The sequence below is a fragment of the Plectropomus leopardus genome, chromosome 3 (genome assembly GCF_026936395.1).
Source record: "Plectropomus leopardus strain MGB_pleo_1.0 chromosome 3, ASM2693639v1, whole genome shotgun sequence".
In the NCBI taxonomy this organism is placed as follows: domain Eukaryota; kingdom Metazoa; phylum Chordata; class Actinopteri; order Perciformes; family Serranidae; genus Plectropomus; species Plectropomus leopardus.
In genome coordinates this window covers 25,757,694-25,773,395 of record NC_142178.1, presented here as the reverse complement: position 1 = coordinate 25,773,395, position 15,702 = coordinate 25,757,694, and the positions used below count along the sequence as shown (strand labels likewise).

Here is a 15,702-nt window from a genome sequence, read left to right as displayed (position 1 = left end):
GAGACAAAGAAACACAGAGAATCAATGTTTAATGTTCCCTGGAACCAAACATCTCCATTGTTACAAAGGCAAAAGATACATAGCAGGCAGGTGAAGCATCAAAGCAAAAAGAAGGTGCTCTTTGGTTAAAAAAAGAAATAGTAGAAAAAAAAGAGGGGCTAAACCAAGGCACCCTTCTTATCATAAAAAGCTTTATTGTAAAGGCTAATTCATGAAGGAACAGTATAAAAAGCCGACATGTTTCAGCCAATGCGGGACCTTCATCACGGCATAAACAAGAAATAAGTGCAACATCTCCATCTACCCTAAGTTGTAATTAGACAGATGAACCCCAGCTGGTGGAGGAGCAGGCTCAGGCAGAAGGAGAAAACTGGTGAAACTGATCATACTGCAGACCAGTGCGAAACTCTGTGAACAGTTAAACATATCAAATAGCTAATAGAGTATAAATATAAAAAATACACAGTGAGAGAAGTACCATAAAAATAACAAATAACAAATATGAATAAAAAAAATAAAATAAAAAGAAATTAAAAAAAGGTTCCCCCAAAAGGTCATTGTTACCCCTTTTCCACAACATTAGCTCTGGTTCTTGAACTGGTTCTGTCTGTCAGGACTCTTGGAATTTCACTGCTATCTCACGAACAAGCACGCATTTCCACCAATTTTTATTGCCACCATTGTAATCAAGGACGCTTCATCAATGGAGGGCGTTGCACAAAGCACAACATAAGTAAATAGTAGCAGCAAGATGGCAGATTGCTTTGATTGCCTTTGAACTTTTGTTGTGTTATTACAGATGTATGTTTTTATCCCCCCAAAAAAGCACGGACCATCAAGTGATGAGACCACTGATTGCTCTTTTATATTATTATTTCTCACTTGACTTCTCTTTTGTTGCGGTCTCCATCTCCTCTTTCCAACCTGTAAAATATGACACGCCCACTGACGGTTTGCACTTTAGGTCAAAGAAAACCTGCTATTTTCTGGTTCCAGCTTCAGCTTTCAGGTTCAAATTAGTTTATTTTAGGTTACAATGCTCTGAACAGTTTGAAATTAGGTGCAGGAACCTGTAAAAATCTGTTCTATGTTTCTTCCCTCAAAATATGTTTTGTATTATGTTACAAAACACACAATAATACCACATTTAAAGTAATATTTCCTGTATTTCATATTCATATAAGAAAAATAAGTCATTCTTGCACACCAAATACATGCATATTTGTGTAAAAAAAAGTATATTTTTATATGTTTTTATAGTTCAAATAGTAGTAACCAAAGTATGAAATAGAAGTTTTTATTCCACTGCTGATCACTATGATACTTTTATACTTATTATTGATGATGCCTACTGTGCATCTCTGCAAGATTTGGATTCAGGTCATATCTTACAGATGCTGCTTCTGATGTTATCACATAAAAATGTTAAAGCTTGTGAAACTAGTGTTTTCTCTCATCTCCTGCCAGTCAGACCTCTGCCAAACTAACACAAGAGAGTTTAAACTACAACAACAAATTTTCAAACATAGAAAGGAAGTAGCTGTGTGAGGTCTGTAGGTTAGAAAGTCAAAATAAACCTTAAGTCTTGTAAAAGTCTGACTCAACATGGGGTTAGATTTTGCACTCATTTGCTTTTGAAAGTTTTGGGTGGTGAATCAAAGGGAAGAACATGTGTGGCCTCCGGTGATATGAGAAGACACAGCACTGACGAGAATTAGCGCAGATCGTCTGAGCAGAGAGGACATGCATGGTAAACAGGAAATGAAGGGTTAAAACTAGCTACATCTGGATTTTCCACCAACCACAGTGTTGCTGCTTGTAAACAGCAAGACCAGTACAGCGTGTCCTAAACTCTAGATTTGCAGTGCAGAATCTGCATAGCAATGTTAAGAATCTAATAATATTCTGCAAGCAATAAAGTGTTTTCAAGTCACTTCTCCTGCTACATACATCTATAAAAGTATCTGTGTGTGTGTGTGTGTGTTTGTGCGCGTGCACGTGTGAGTAATCTGCTGCAGCAGTTAATGAACCATGGAGGAGGAGTTGGCCTTAAACAAACCTAACATCCAATTATCTCCTCTCACATATCTAAAGATCAGCCACCAAATGTCCAGTATATTCCACTTTGTTGACTCATTTGTTTTCCCTTCAGCCTTGGGAGCATTTTTTTTTTTCCTGACAGGACCTGAACTGCTCTGATTAAAAAGATTAGAAAACAATATACCACTTAAGGAAGTCAAGGAAGAAAAAACCAAACAGCTCAAAGGAATGAGAGCACGAGTTTGGTGCTCATGGAGCACAAGAAGAAGACGAACAGGACTTTTTGAGGAAAATTTCATCTAGTTTTACTTAAGTCTAGCTTTGCCAACTAATCGATTTATCTGTTTGCATAACTATCTAAGAGAAAGTCAAAATGACTTGATTCCATCTTCTTATGTGACAGTAAAACTGAATATTTTGGGGTTGTGGATAAAACAGGACATTTCAGGAAGCTACCTTGGGCTTTAGGAAACACTGATCAACATTTTTCACATTTTTTTTTACATTTATAGACCAAACAACCTAACAATGAATCAACTAAAATAATTGTCAGATTAATCGTCAGTGATAATAATTAGTTGCAACCCTACGTTACAATGATAAAAAAACAAACAAAAAAAGCAACAAATCCTTACAACACAAAACAAAAAAATTATGGCTGTGAAAGGCGAATGAATCAAACAGATGCAACCCCGACCCCCCCCCCCAAAAAAATACCCCACATCCTGAGCTTTTTTTTTCTTTTTTCGTTTGGCTGTGTTTTATTTTAATACCTTGATGTGCATCTTGGCCCTTTTCAGCAAACTCAGTGTGGTGTGTCTCGTGCTGTCTGGACCCAAAGGCACCAGCTTCTTCAACTGCTCCAAGTACAGCCGTAGTTTGGCACGTCTGCAAACACACAAGCACACAAGGGTGAGTCAGCAGACATCCACCAGCAGCAGAAAAGTGAGACGGCACCTACACAAACAGACTGACATGAGCTTATCCACACGTCCCTGAAGGGCAGAAAGGAATACTGTTCCTCCTATACTGTGAGTATCATGTAAACATGTGCTAAAGCAGTGACTGATACTACATGAGCTTCAGTTTCAGTTGTGACTTTGGGATTGACCGTGAGACGCTGAGGGGGTGCAGCGTCGCTGGTTACACGTGTTCAAAGCTTGCAGAGGCTCCAAACCGCTTTTAAAATCCATGTGAGCAAATCACATCCCAGCATTCGAAAGGAAATGTTGCGTACTGATATGAAATACTTTTTCATATCACCTCATGCAGCCAGAGTTTATCTAAGTACCTCAACATTTACGTCTTTTCTCATCAACAAGAGCTGTTTGCACATAGTACACCCACACATTCAGAGAGCCAAACGGGTTCTCAGCTTGGAGACTTTCCTGTTTTTAGAAGAAGTGAACTATATTTATCCAACCCTGTAGGGCTCAGCCTGCCCGTGTGACTAAATTTGGTTGCTTTAGTTCGATTGTGTATTCACAAAAACCTACTATTACTAATCTATATGCACAATGCCTCAATCTACAGGGCTCGGAATACTTTTTCTGTTTACCTTCACTGTGCATGTAATTTAGAAAGTTTCATGCACCATGCATTTCTTTTTTTAACCTGCAGCAAAACACTTTTTTTGCCTCACCATTTGATGTGAAGACATTTCAACCTGTACTATAATGTATTGCTTCAAAACACTGGTGAAGTCACATACTTAGTAAAACCTATTTTGTATATGATTTGTAATAAATTATTGCTGTAATGCAAGTCTATCTTTGTCCTTTTTGTCCTTCCAAGTACTGGTATCTTAACAGCATAGACACGCATCAAAATTCAAACAGCAGCTGGCTAAACTGGGTTTTACATGGTGCTGCTGTTGTGCTGTGCTGCTCCGTCTTGTCCGCCTGTGTGCTGTCAGCGCGAGTAAAAACAAGACTTCAGTGTCCTTTTAATGAACTGTGATGTTATCAAATATAAATTTGTTTTTATTGTGTGAGGAAATGGACGTGTGGCATGACAACATGTGATAAGTGTTAAATATGTGAGTTTCAAAGTCAGTGCATGAGAGTTGGCAGTCCTGCACAACATATGTGCTGTACCCTAGCGTGTACCTATACATGCACCAGTGCATGTAACGCTGAGAATTACGAGCACAGTTCAACTTTTACATGCACCACCATGCATAAGCATGTTTTGTTTGCACGTACACATGTATATAAAAGACAGAGAAAGAAAATTAAAATGTTTAAAAACTGTGCAGGGGAGGTAAGAAGCCAAAAATGGCTTATGGAGATACTTCCCCTATAAAAAGAAATAAAAAGAAAAAAGATAAAGACAAAGATTGCATAATTGATCAAAATTGTGTTATGTGTGGTATGTGGTATTTTGAGCTCTGGTGCATCATACTGACATCAATCTAACTTTGCAATGTCTAGTGGTGCATTGCCCTTCTCAATCACCTATCTATTTTGCTTTTTTTCTATTATTGTGTTTGATTGATCCACCAAATGGCTCCCTGTTGGAGCCTAAAGCTGTGAGAGAGACCTTAAACTCAAAGGCACCGCATAAAAAAATCATTATTGACGAAAATGATGGCCATGAGAAGATTCTGGTCACTTTGTCGGTTGAACTCAAGACACAAACTGTGGCCCCGGAAAACTCTGCATCCCTGCCAAAGCCCTACAGGCCAACGACCCTGGATCCACAAGCCAACAGCTCACTGGATGCAGCATTTGGACGTTAAATTCAGCGACAGTGATGAAAAAGCCGAAGAGTTAATTTCCCCGTGGACACTCACTGACTTAACATGGATAGTGTACATTATTGCAAAGGACTGCTTTTTTCCACATTTTTTATCAGCAGATTACCTCCCCTGTCTGTCCTTGGTTCATTCAAATTTGTTCATAAAGGCCTTTCAATCCTCCATTAGTCAAGCTAGTCCATGAACCGTTTCTTTGTTCTGAGCTAGCCATCCCCCTTCTCTCCCGTTCCTTTGGCTAACTCTGTCTGAACGGTAAACAAACTCTAACAATGCAAGGTCTCCACTGGCCATCACTGCAACCACAATAAACCTAATCAGAGAAATGAAGCTCTCTGGGGCTGGCTGCAGAGCTGGGCTCACGGGGGAACACACTCTTTACACATGCACGCACAAACAGTCTTTTTTCCCTGTTTCTTTTTCAGGAAGGGCGTTGCCTGTGTTTTGCACATAAAGTAAGACCCTCTCACTAGCCCCGTCTGTTTCATTTAGAGGTCAGCCAGAGGCGGCCTTTGGTCAACAAGAGAGTTTCAGGGACTAACCATAATAATCCAAAATTGCATCTTTAATTTCCAGGGATTTTTTTCTTGTAAATATTTTATATTGATTTTCGGAGTTTTTATCCCACAAAAAGGGTACAAAATTATATTTGTTTTCATTTCAACCATCTCCCAACATCCCCCCCATCACCCAGCCAACCCATCCATAGGACTGATTACAGGTTAGAAAATACGCAGGGAAAACAGCATAACTTGCATTAATTACTCAAACAAAATTAGAAGGGAATAGGAAAAAAAGAAAGAAATGAAAATAAAAAAGAAACATGAAATAAAATTAATTTAATCAAGAAAAAATTTAACGAAAGGAGACAAAACAACTCTCTGCTGTAATTCAGCATTTACAGGTACAAACCTATTCTTTATCGAGGGATTATTGTGGAAAATCCCAAAAAAAACCAAAAAGGATCTCCATAACTTAACAGAGGTTTGAGAGGACCTTCAGAGTGTGTATTTGATTTTTTCTAGCTTTAGAAATACATAACATGTTCGATCCACATTTTCTAGGGATTTCTATTGTGGCTGTAAAAATGCGCAGGATATTTATATATTCAAAACAGGACGATTGGCAAAAGTGCCCTTTAAACCATCTCTACCTCTCTACAGGTGCATACAGGCATTTCCAAAAAAAAAAAGGGCGTGTGAAAGTGCTCTCGTTCTTTTATTTCCTCCTCTCCCAGGGGGCAATTCCGCCTCCCCCCCATCCGCTGAACCCCTCCACCCCTCTGCTCCACCCTGCCAACACCAACACACCCTTATCCCACTGGAAAACAAGTGTCTTGTGAGGACAGGGGCGGGGGCCCACCTCCAACCTGCCCCAGCCGAGCCACATGAAGCACTTGGATTGCGGCCAGGGGAAGCGGGCAGGAAGGAGCTGGGGGTCTGCAGCAGAGGGGGCGGGGGGTGTTTTTTTGGAAGGGAGCGGGGTCCGAGCTAGTGGGTGACTTTCTCTTGGGTTGAAAAAAGGGCTCTTTGAGTGCAGTGTGCTCAGCTGCACTAGGCAGCGCTCCACACACATCATCCAAAGGGTAACTTGAGCCAATGGGCCACCATCATGCACCCCCTCCCCCTCTTGTAGTGAAAAACAAAAACAAGGCGTTCCCAGAATATTCTGCCCATCTACCCACCTTTTCACCTCAAGAAAAGCTGCTTTTTACGGAGTTATTCATCACAGTCCCCACCTATATGCTCACCACATATTTTGCCTGGCATGCAGAGGGTAGAAAATGTACGTGGATGTACTTTCACCACCTGAGTGTGTGAAGACTCACCTGGGATGACATTAGATGTCTGTGCTGAGTTATCACGCCAGCCCTGCCCCGAGAGAGTGCAATAAATTTTGTCTTTCTTATCTAAACTGTCAAACTATTCATTTAAACAGGGTTCTAGCAGCTTAAGTCAAGTTAGTTTTAAGGCTTTTTAAGGCTTTTTAAGGCTTTTTTTCAGTTCCACTCAGAATTAAATTTAAGACCAATTTTTCAATAACCAAGACTGAAGAAAATTAAGTGTGAGCTGACATCAATTATTTTCAGTTAGGGATAATTTTGCCCAAATGTTCAATCAATATAAGGCATGTTTTTTTTGTTTAAGTTAAAAAAACTTTCCAGGTTGGAACACGTGGAAAACAATTAAAGTTTGTTCTCATAAAAGTATGAATTCCTTGTAAAATGCTTGGTCGTTTTTCGTTTGACTGGATGTTGTAAATGTGTATAAGTGTTGATGGTTCTTCTATCTTTATGTGCTTGATGGTAAATTTGATACATTATTAAAAAAAATAGATAGTACCAATTATTTCAAGATTTTACTATGCAACATCAGAAAAAAAGGTTTATAATATCCTACTTCCCATGTCTTTTAAAAGACTGCTTTGAGACATTTTGACCTATAGATTAATGAATTCAATGCCTTTCAAGACTTTTTAGGGATCTGCTGGAACCCTGTTCAAAAGATGGAATAACTAGAAATGATAATGTGCATGTTTGACTATTTCTCCTGTTGTCACATGACACCAGTTTCAAACCAGAAAAAAAAACACGACATGTAAGTTTTTAAATAGAAACACAATTTCTCTCCTTACACTCAAACCGAAGCTTTTGCACTAACTGCTGATAACAATCTACTTGAAAATTCTGTTTTAACAAGTCGGGGCAAAGCCTCTCCCTTGCATCAAATGCAACACGCCTCCCTTCAATCTGTTTTAATATTACTCTGCTTATTAGGTGTCTGATGCATATCAATAAGACCTGGTTTAACCTGGCAGTGTGTCCCTGACAGCTCCCCGCAGCAGCACGTTCTCCCCTGCCGCGAGACACACTCTCTACTTTTCTTCAAGAGCGCACATTTGGAGCGAGGTTAGGACCCTGCCTCACTCACGTTTGTTATTCCTAAGCCAAGCCCTGGTCACGCTATGTTTATCAGATTGCCTCTAACAGCCATGCAAAGTGTGGCACCAGATGAACGTGAGTGTTGTGTCCATGAAGGGGAGCAGACAGTTTGCTCCGCCAGGCTCCACGTGGTTCTGAATCACATCAAGTTTTCCAATTTGTCTGGGTTGAAAATAGGATGGTCTTTGATATTCCAGTCATGGATACTGCCACAATGCAAAACTTTTACTGTGGTGTCATGTAAGGGTTTGTACTTACAAGCTAAAACATACTGCAAAAGTCAGGGGGACGTATTTTTAAAATTCTAACACTTTCATTTCAAGGTGTTTTTTCAAAGCAAACTCCTCAAAAACAGTTTTAAAAAATCATACTGTGCATTACTCTGGTGTAACAGTAGCATTTAAGCTCTGAAATATTCTCATGACTTTGCTAAAAATTGCTTAAACAACCAAAAACAAAACAGCCTGCATTTCCCCTGCAGCTGAGGAATTAAGAGTAAATCTGCAATTTGATTTGCTCTGGAGTCACGTCTGCAGGGAAATGACCACCTGACCGTTCTCACGTGCAGAGCACCACGGGATGATTTGTGTCTGATCTCTGGCCTTCCCTCCCCCTGCTCCTCCCTCCCTCTACATGAGGGGCTCAGTGCCAAAACAAAGCAAAGGCAGAGGAGGGGGGGAAAAAGAAACTTTTGCTCAGAAAGCTGCACGCTGCTGAAACTGGAACAAGCTATTTAAACTGCTGACTTACGCTCCAAGGTTAGTGAGTACAGGCCAGGCCTTTCTCACAGATCTGCTCACACTTTGAGTCTTGGAAGAACAACCGTGAAGTATTTTGTTTTGCTCATTCAGTCAAAGGCAAATCTGCAGCAGCCTGTTTATATGTTTGATGGATGCATTATGAAGGATATTTACAGTGTGTATGCTACACCAAAGCAAAGAGGTGACATGGCCAGTCCTGGTGACAGCAGTGTCCCAGGACTGTCCAGGGCTCTGGGGATGGAGATCCATTGGTACACAAAGAGCTGCAGGGCCTGAGAAGGCACGCCAATGCAAACAACAGGACTTCACCCCTCACTCACTGCGCTGTTTAATGAGCTTGCTGCAGCCCAGCGCATTCCTCTACCCATGCGCTCAGGACTGAGTGGCTTTTCTGGCAAGGAGCCAAACCTGCTAAACTAAAGGTCAAAGGTCATCAGAAACACCACTGCGATGTTTCCTCTCACTGCCGGAGCTGACACGGTTTGTTCTCCGTTGGACTTTAAGAGCAGAAAATGCGGTAGCGGGCCTCTGGTTTTGTTTTGACTTGAGGCCACAAGACACCAGCATGAAGGATTCACCGCCTCATCTGCTCCTCTTTCAGCAGGCACAATAATGTAATCATTTAGTCTCAAAACACAGTGTATCAATACAAAGGGTTTGTCATCCGACGTCTCCAAATCAAAGAGGATCTAAACTGTGTTTTTAAAGTCTTAAAGGATAATTCCAGCATATTATGACTTATTTTATAGTTTTGTCCATCTTTCTTATCAGTAATAATAACACTGCACTAATGATGAGATCTGGAAACATTGCTGTTTTCCTCTGCAATAAGGGATTATCGCAAACATTTTGGATGTGTTCATTTTAAATTTTAGTGTCAGATAAAAGCAGTCTAATCCAACCAGGAAGTCATTTGGGGTACTAATAATCTAGTTTCTTGTCTTCTCTATCTAACCTTTAGTTTTCTTTCAAGCATTCATAAATGCTTAGCTGCTATTGTTTTTGACCCTGTTAGATTTTAGTGTTTCTAACTATACGCAATTAACTACCTTTGGACAATCTTATCAAAAACACTATAAATGATGGCAACAATTACAAAAAATAGACTGAAGTTGTAATAAAGTGTGATAATACTTTACAAAAAACAACCATTTAGTAACATTAGTAACAATTGTGTTACCCTTTCATGTGTTTAAGGTTCTATATGCGACATTTAGAATGATAATATATATATATATATATATAAAACAGCAAAAAGTTATTTGCTTTGTAAAGGTATAGTAGAGTAATGGCATCCTGAGCAGAAACAAAGTTGCGTTGCCTCTGTGTGTGTCGTAATCCGAGCTTCTCTGTGGTTTGTTGTAATAAGCCGGACTGGCCAGGCGTGCATGTTGGTGCACATGAAAATCCTACTGGCTAGCTCATCACCGCCACTTTACACTATGCTTTATTGCTGACATTGCGAGGGTGTCGCTAATACCGTTACCGCTCTAAGCACTGTTTGCATTTTTGTGGAGTTCGCACCGTTACCTGCTAGCTGCCACCTCAGCCATCTCAACGCTGAGTACTGTTGATGACTCATGTTTCAAATATTGCAAAGAGCCCCTTGTTTTTTCAGTGTTTTGAGAAGAAACTTTTGAGAAGAATACAAAAAAAAAACCTCAGGCTCCTTGTTTACAGCACAGCTCTGTTATGTGAAGTGAAAGTGGGGACTGCGTTGCGTGAGTGTGGATCACCATGTTGAGGTGGTAGAATTTGGGGTTGCCAGCAGAGTGGCTCCACATCTGGCTGGCAGGTTCCCGCAGAATACAAAGCCAGATGGAGAGATTCTTGAGGTAGAGGGGGACCCTACCCAGGGTCGCAGCCGACAAACACAACACACACACACTGGGCCTTTCAGCAGCCCCTAATCAGTCTCCCTGTCACCCTCCAGCCCTGCCCCGAACATGTTTACATTTAACAGACATCTGATGTCCTGTCCCTGCAAAACAAGACGGTAGAAAAACAAAGCAGTTCAAGTGAAACGGGCAGAGTGGTACGCCACACTGCCCACGTCAGCGAGACGTGAGACACACATGGAGACACGACACGCTTTCATCACCCTGATATGAAATGTCAGTCGTCTGGGTTGAGCTGTATTTGTTTTCTGTCATCGAGGATGCCACACCCACCCACTGTGTGCAGTGACAACTGCGAGGCGAGACAGACGGATACAAGTCCCCCATAAACACACGAACATGGAGCTCGCTCTCACATGACTCTGGTCTCACACGCAAGCAGCAAACAGAAACTTCAACACACCACAGCAGCAGCGCAGACAGAGGGAGAAGGAGGGCCCTGGTTACTCCACAACTTGTGGAATTACACTAAAGAAAAAGCTCTGCATGCTTTGGTGGTGATTAAACAACAGGAAACTGCAGAATTAGGCAGTTTGTTGTTCACTCGTTGTCGTAGTATTTCCACTGGGCGTGCTGGGGAATGCCTAGTAATTAGATTCATTTGATTTTTTTTTCATGTACTGAAACAATCCCCTATGTGAGCATGGATCATTACAAAATCCCAGTACAGCAGCACAGTCAGCTTACACTGGTGTTAACAGAAAAACAGATGTCAAATAGAATTTAAAGAGCAGAGCGTGTGAGCAAACAGAGAGAGGGTTTCGGACCAAAGAACAAGTTCCCTGTGCACCTTTGAATCATTTCAACACAACGCCAAATGATAGACCTGGACATTAATTGCCTTCTGCTGTCTGCACTGAAAAGTACATCTACAGACATTGGACGGACTAGCAGAGACAAGTTCAGTGAGCTCAATAAACACATTCCCCTGACACAGGGAGAGCTCTGGTTTTATAATGGATCCTCGTCAATGATCAACAAACAGGAGTCTAATGGCATGACAGACAATTCCAGCTTCCATGTTTACTGTAAAAGTTTGGCTGTTTACTTGTGAAAGGAGGTTTTAGAGCAGTGGGGTGGGGTCCCGTTAACTCTTTAAAACCTGAACAATTGGTTTGATTTCTTTCAAAAACATGGGAAGGAGGCAATGAGCAATAAAAGAAGTAATGACCCCCCAAAACTAGCAAGAAAATAGTAAAAAATGCTGAAAATTTCCTGAAAATGTGTAAAAATGAAATGTATAAACGTAAAATAAAATAAAATAAAATCAGAAAGTTAAAAAAAAACTAAGCGTGCAAACAAGTGCTTAGAAAGTGCTTTAAAAAACATAATAATTCTGTAACATATTTAATATGTAATTATATTGTTTTTTTCCTTAGCTTGTTCAAAAACAATTTCACCTTTCTTACTAAGTTGATCATTGCCTTTTTTCTGATGGTTTTGAATGAAATTGCACCAATTTGCTCACAGTTCAAAGGTTTAAATACTTATGAAAGGAGTCTGAAAGAAGCACGAGAAAAGTGTCAGCTCTCCAGGTTTCAAAGGGGATGAGTTGTGATGTAATAAAAAGAAAAGGTGACATTTCTACTACACAATCCTTTTTTCTTATAAATTGCAGTATATGGGTTACTTCCAAATAAACCAAAAGGGAGTCACAACCATAAGCTTATGCATCCTGGGACAAGGGGCATTTGAGGGGTTCTCCAACTGCTGTTGCAGCCTATAAAAGAGCTAAACTAGAGAGAAAAAAAGGAGAGACAAAAACAGATTGATGAATGACAGACCGCCTGCAGCTCTAATCCGCTCTATCAATGCATTATCAAACAAATATTCGCTTGTGACTCCCTGCTTGCCAAAAACAACACCCAACGCGGATGCGGCTGCAGAGCATTCTAGTAATACTCGGCCTGCTACTTTTATGAACCCTATCCACCCGCAACCCCCCACCCCCCACACCCAAACGTCCTCTGTTACTTAACTCTACATTCCAGCATATGTATGTGCTCACACTGTTGACCTGAATTTCAGGCTGCCTGCTCGACCTACACTGCCTCCCATTCCTCCCTTCCACAACGCTCAAGAATGCTTTCGCCTCTTCCTCAGACTGAAGGGCCTGAAAACGAACCACGAATGGTTCAGTCGGCTCACTTTTCTCTCTTCCGGCTTCCTTTTCAATTCTTTTTTTAATTGTTATTTTGTGCCCTTGAAACCCTTGAAGCTATGCACACACCTTGTTAAAGTGTACTGCTGTTTTTACGAGCATCAGCTGCTTTGCGTCAGTGAACCAAGTATACTGACACAGAAACGTGGTGCGCCCTGCAGCAGCGACACCTGAGAGGAAGCAGGGACATCCTCACCTAAATGAGAAAAAAAAATGGAAGTAGCGTTCACACACTCAAATATCGCTGTATCAGTGTATATAAAATCATGTGGAGATCATCCACAGGCCCAACACACATAAAAGTCCACAGACAGTGTACGTGCAGCCACAATTGTGTCCGGGCTTGACCTGAGAGAGCCAGAAAGCGTCTCCGCACCAACTGACCTCAGGGTGGAGAAATTCCACATGTGACCCCTGTAGCTGACCTCCAGCTGTAGCCTGTTTCTTATTCTGTGTCCACATCCAGCCTCTCAGTGGTTACAGAATGTTCTGGGGCTATTTCCACTGACTGCAGTAAATGTATAACGACTTGGACAAACCCAGTCTGTCGTAACATTGGGCAATATGACATAATACATCAGGAGAGGATGGAGATGTGTCAATCGTCTTGAGATTTTTTTTTTTTTACACTGTTTGTAGCAATGAAGACATCCTTTTCAATGTATCTGGGTGTATTTCTCCATAGCAAGACTATTTTATGGCAATTGTGCTTTATTGTGTGAATATATGGATTTGCATGACTGTAACATCCATTTGATTACATTTACATACTTTTTTTTATTATATTCATCAGATTAGTCAGACATTCCCATCTTTCTATTTAATCTACCAAGTATATCACAAACTATGCATATTTAAAGCTTGAGCAATTATTATAAAAATATTAACCACAATTATTTTGATAATCAACTGTTTTTTTTTTTAAAATCACTATAAATGACACTTTACAAGGAAAACAATTAATTAATCAAGAAAACAGACTTGGCAGACTGATTAATAATGGCAATTGGGGGGGCGGGGGTGGGGGGCAATTGTGGCCCTCAGCCCTTTTAAACAGCCCTTGGCTAGTCTTTCAAAATACAATATACGAATAATACAATACTGGTATATTAAGCAAGATAACTGCATTTTTATCACCTTGCAATGGCACGATAATCATACAGTTTCTAGACATGCCTACACTTTAGGAACTACATCGGGGAAAGTAATGTTTTCATACTAAAATGGTACATTTTCTTTTTTTTAAAGATTTTTTTGCCTTTACTAGATAGGACAGGAGAGTGCTAGCATGAAAGGGGGAGAGAGAGGGGATGACATGCAGCAAAGGGCTGCAAGGACACTGCCTTCATACATGGGGCGCCTGCTTTATCCACTGATCCACCTGACGCTCCAGTTTTCACATTTTCTAATATGGCCCCATTCAAAAAAGTTTGGTAATCCCCAAACAAGGGGTTCCAAAACGAACATTTTAGCGTGGATGTAGCCTCTAACACCACCAACACCACACCGACAGTAGAAATTATGACCTGGTCTACATGTGCCTAAATGATTAAACCATGTTCAGTACTTCATTCATTACTCTGGGTTATTAGCTGCCATTGCAAATCTAATGACTCCAGGTCACCACACACACATGAGGAATGTAACTGACAGTGTGACATTTGAGGAAGTACAAAAGTCACGTGCAGTCATGTGAGTGTGTGACCGCCTCACCAAAACCCAAACTGTGAGGAATGGAGGAGCATTCAACTTTGTTTTTGTAGCTGCCCTTTTAACTCTTTCAAAAATATATTTGTTTTTAAAGGCCGGATGTGGACATAATATAACCTTAACTCCAGCTGAATTCACAATGGTTGTGCAGTTTACAGTCCACATTAAAATGCAGATTAACAGGATTAACAGGCCCATCAAAGCCAACTGTCTTCCACATATACTCACTGTCACAAAAGAGGATTTATACCTCAAAAGAGAAGAAAGGGGCACAGATGAGTTTTGGCAGCAGGACCAGTAAAGAGTGATAAAGGCCCTCTGTGAGAAGGGAGCTCAGCCCTTCTCCTGCTTGCTGCTTCAGGTTTCTGCTGACTCAGACACTTTTAAGGGGTGGGTGAAAAAGGAGCACTGGAATACAGAGAAAAATGAAAAAAAAAACAGATGTGGTCTCAGGAGAAAGGAGGAAACAGAGCAGAGAGGAGAAAGCTAGGAGGTGAAGTAACAGGGCTCTCCCTCCCACCAACACACTGCCATAACTCAAACAGCTCAGTGAGGTGCTGTCCGGCCTATACACACACACACACACACACACACACACACACACACACACACACACACACACACACACACACACACACAGCGAGAGAGAGGAGCTTCACTTGTGGGGAAAGAGGTCCTCAAAGCCAAATAAGTCATTCATCACAGCCGGGAGTAGAAGACACTGGGAGAGTAAATTTAATTAGAGAGAAGATTAGACCGTGACAAACTGAGTGCCGGCTCCTGTATCCATGAAGTGCATGTCAATTCAAGTTCAACAGGCGGCACACACAGTTGCTGTACATTATCCGCGGTATGATATATATAGTAAGAGAACACTGTCAGTTGAAATCAATCTTCAAACTTTTGAGTATCATTGTGAACAATCTCAGAAATGAAACCGAGAGCACCTGACAGCCACGGGGCGGAGTCTGTGTCTGGAAAGATAAAAATAGATTTGTAAATCCTTTTTTCAATTGAAGCAGCACAAACACATTAGACACACAGGTCTTACCCAACTGGATTTCCTGTAAACAGGTGTTACATGGGAAAACAAAACTAGTCTTGCAAAATTGGCATTTCTAGAAAAGGAAACTTGTGGCAATGACAAGCCGTCATAGGTGTGATCAAGGACCGCGTAAGTCAGAAATGGGAAGGAAGCAATGCCAGCAGAGACCAACCACACAGTAGCATTTGATTTCACAGAAATGTCGAGGTGACGCTCTCCAGCTCTGGCCTGTGCCAATGCAATGACGAGAGAAAAAAGCAGCAGTCACCCTCAAGATGGTCTATACAGAGCTGTCACGGCTGCACTCAGGCTGCAGCAGATAAGCAGGTTGTGTCAGGACGGGCAACCCTGTGGGACGCTGCTGGAACCCAACCAGACGTCTCACTCTGAT

At 41.1% G+C, this 15,702-nt stretch overlaps 1 protein-coding gene across 1 annotated transcript in view; it reads right to left on the bottom strand.

Annotated features, from left to right (window-relative positions):
• mxd4 (MAX dimerization protein 4) overlaps positions 1-15,702 on the bottom strand; it is a 31,869-nt gene that overhangs the window by 7,168 nt on the left and 8,999 nt on the right. Inside the window, exon 4 of the mRNA XM_042484243.2 lies at positions 2,814-2,928. Coding sequence (XP_042340177.2) covers positions 2,814-2,928 — 115 coding nt within the window. The remainder of the gene's footprint in view (positions 1-2,813; positions 2,929-15,702) is intronic.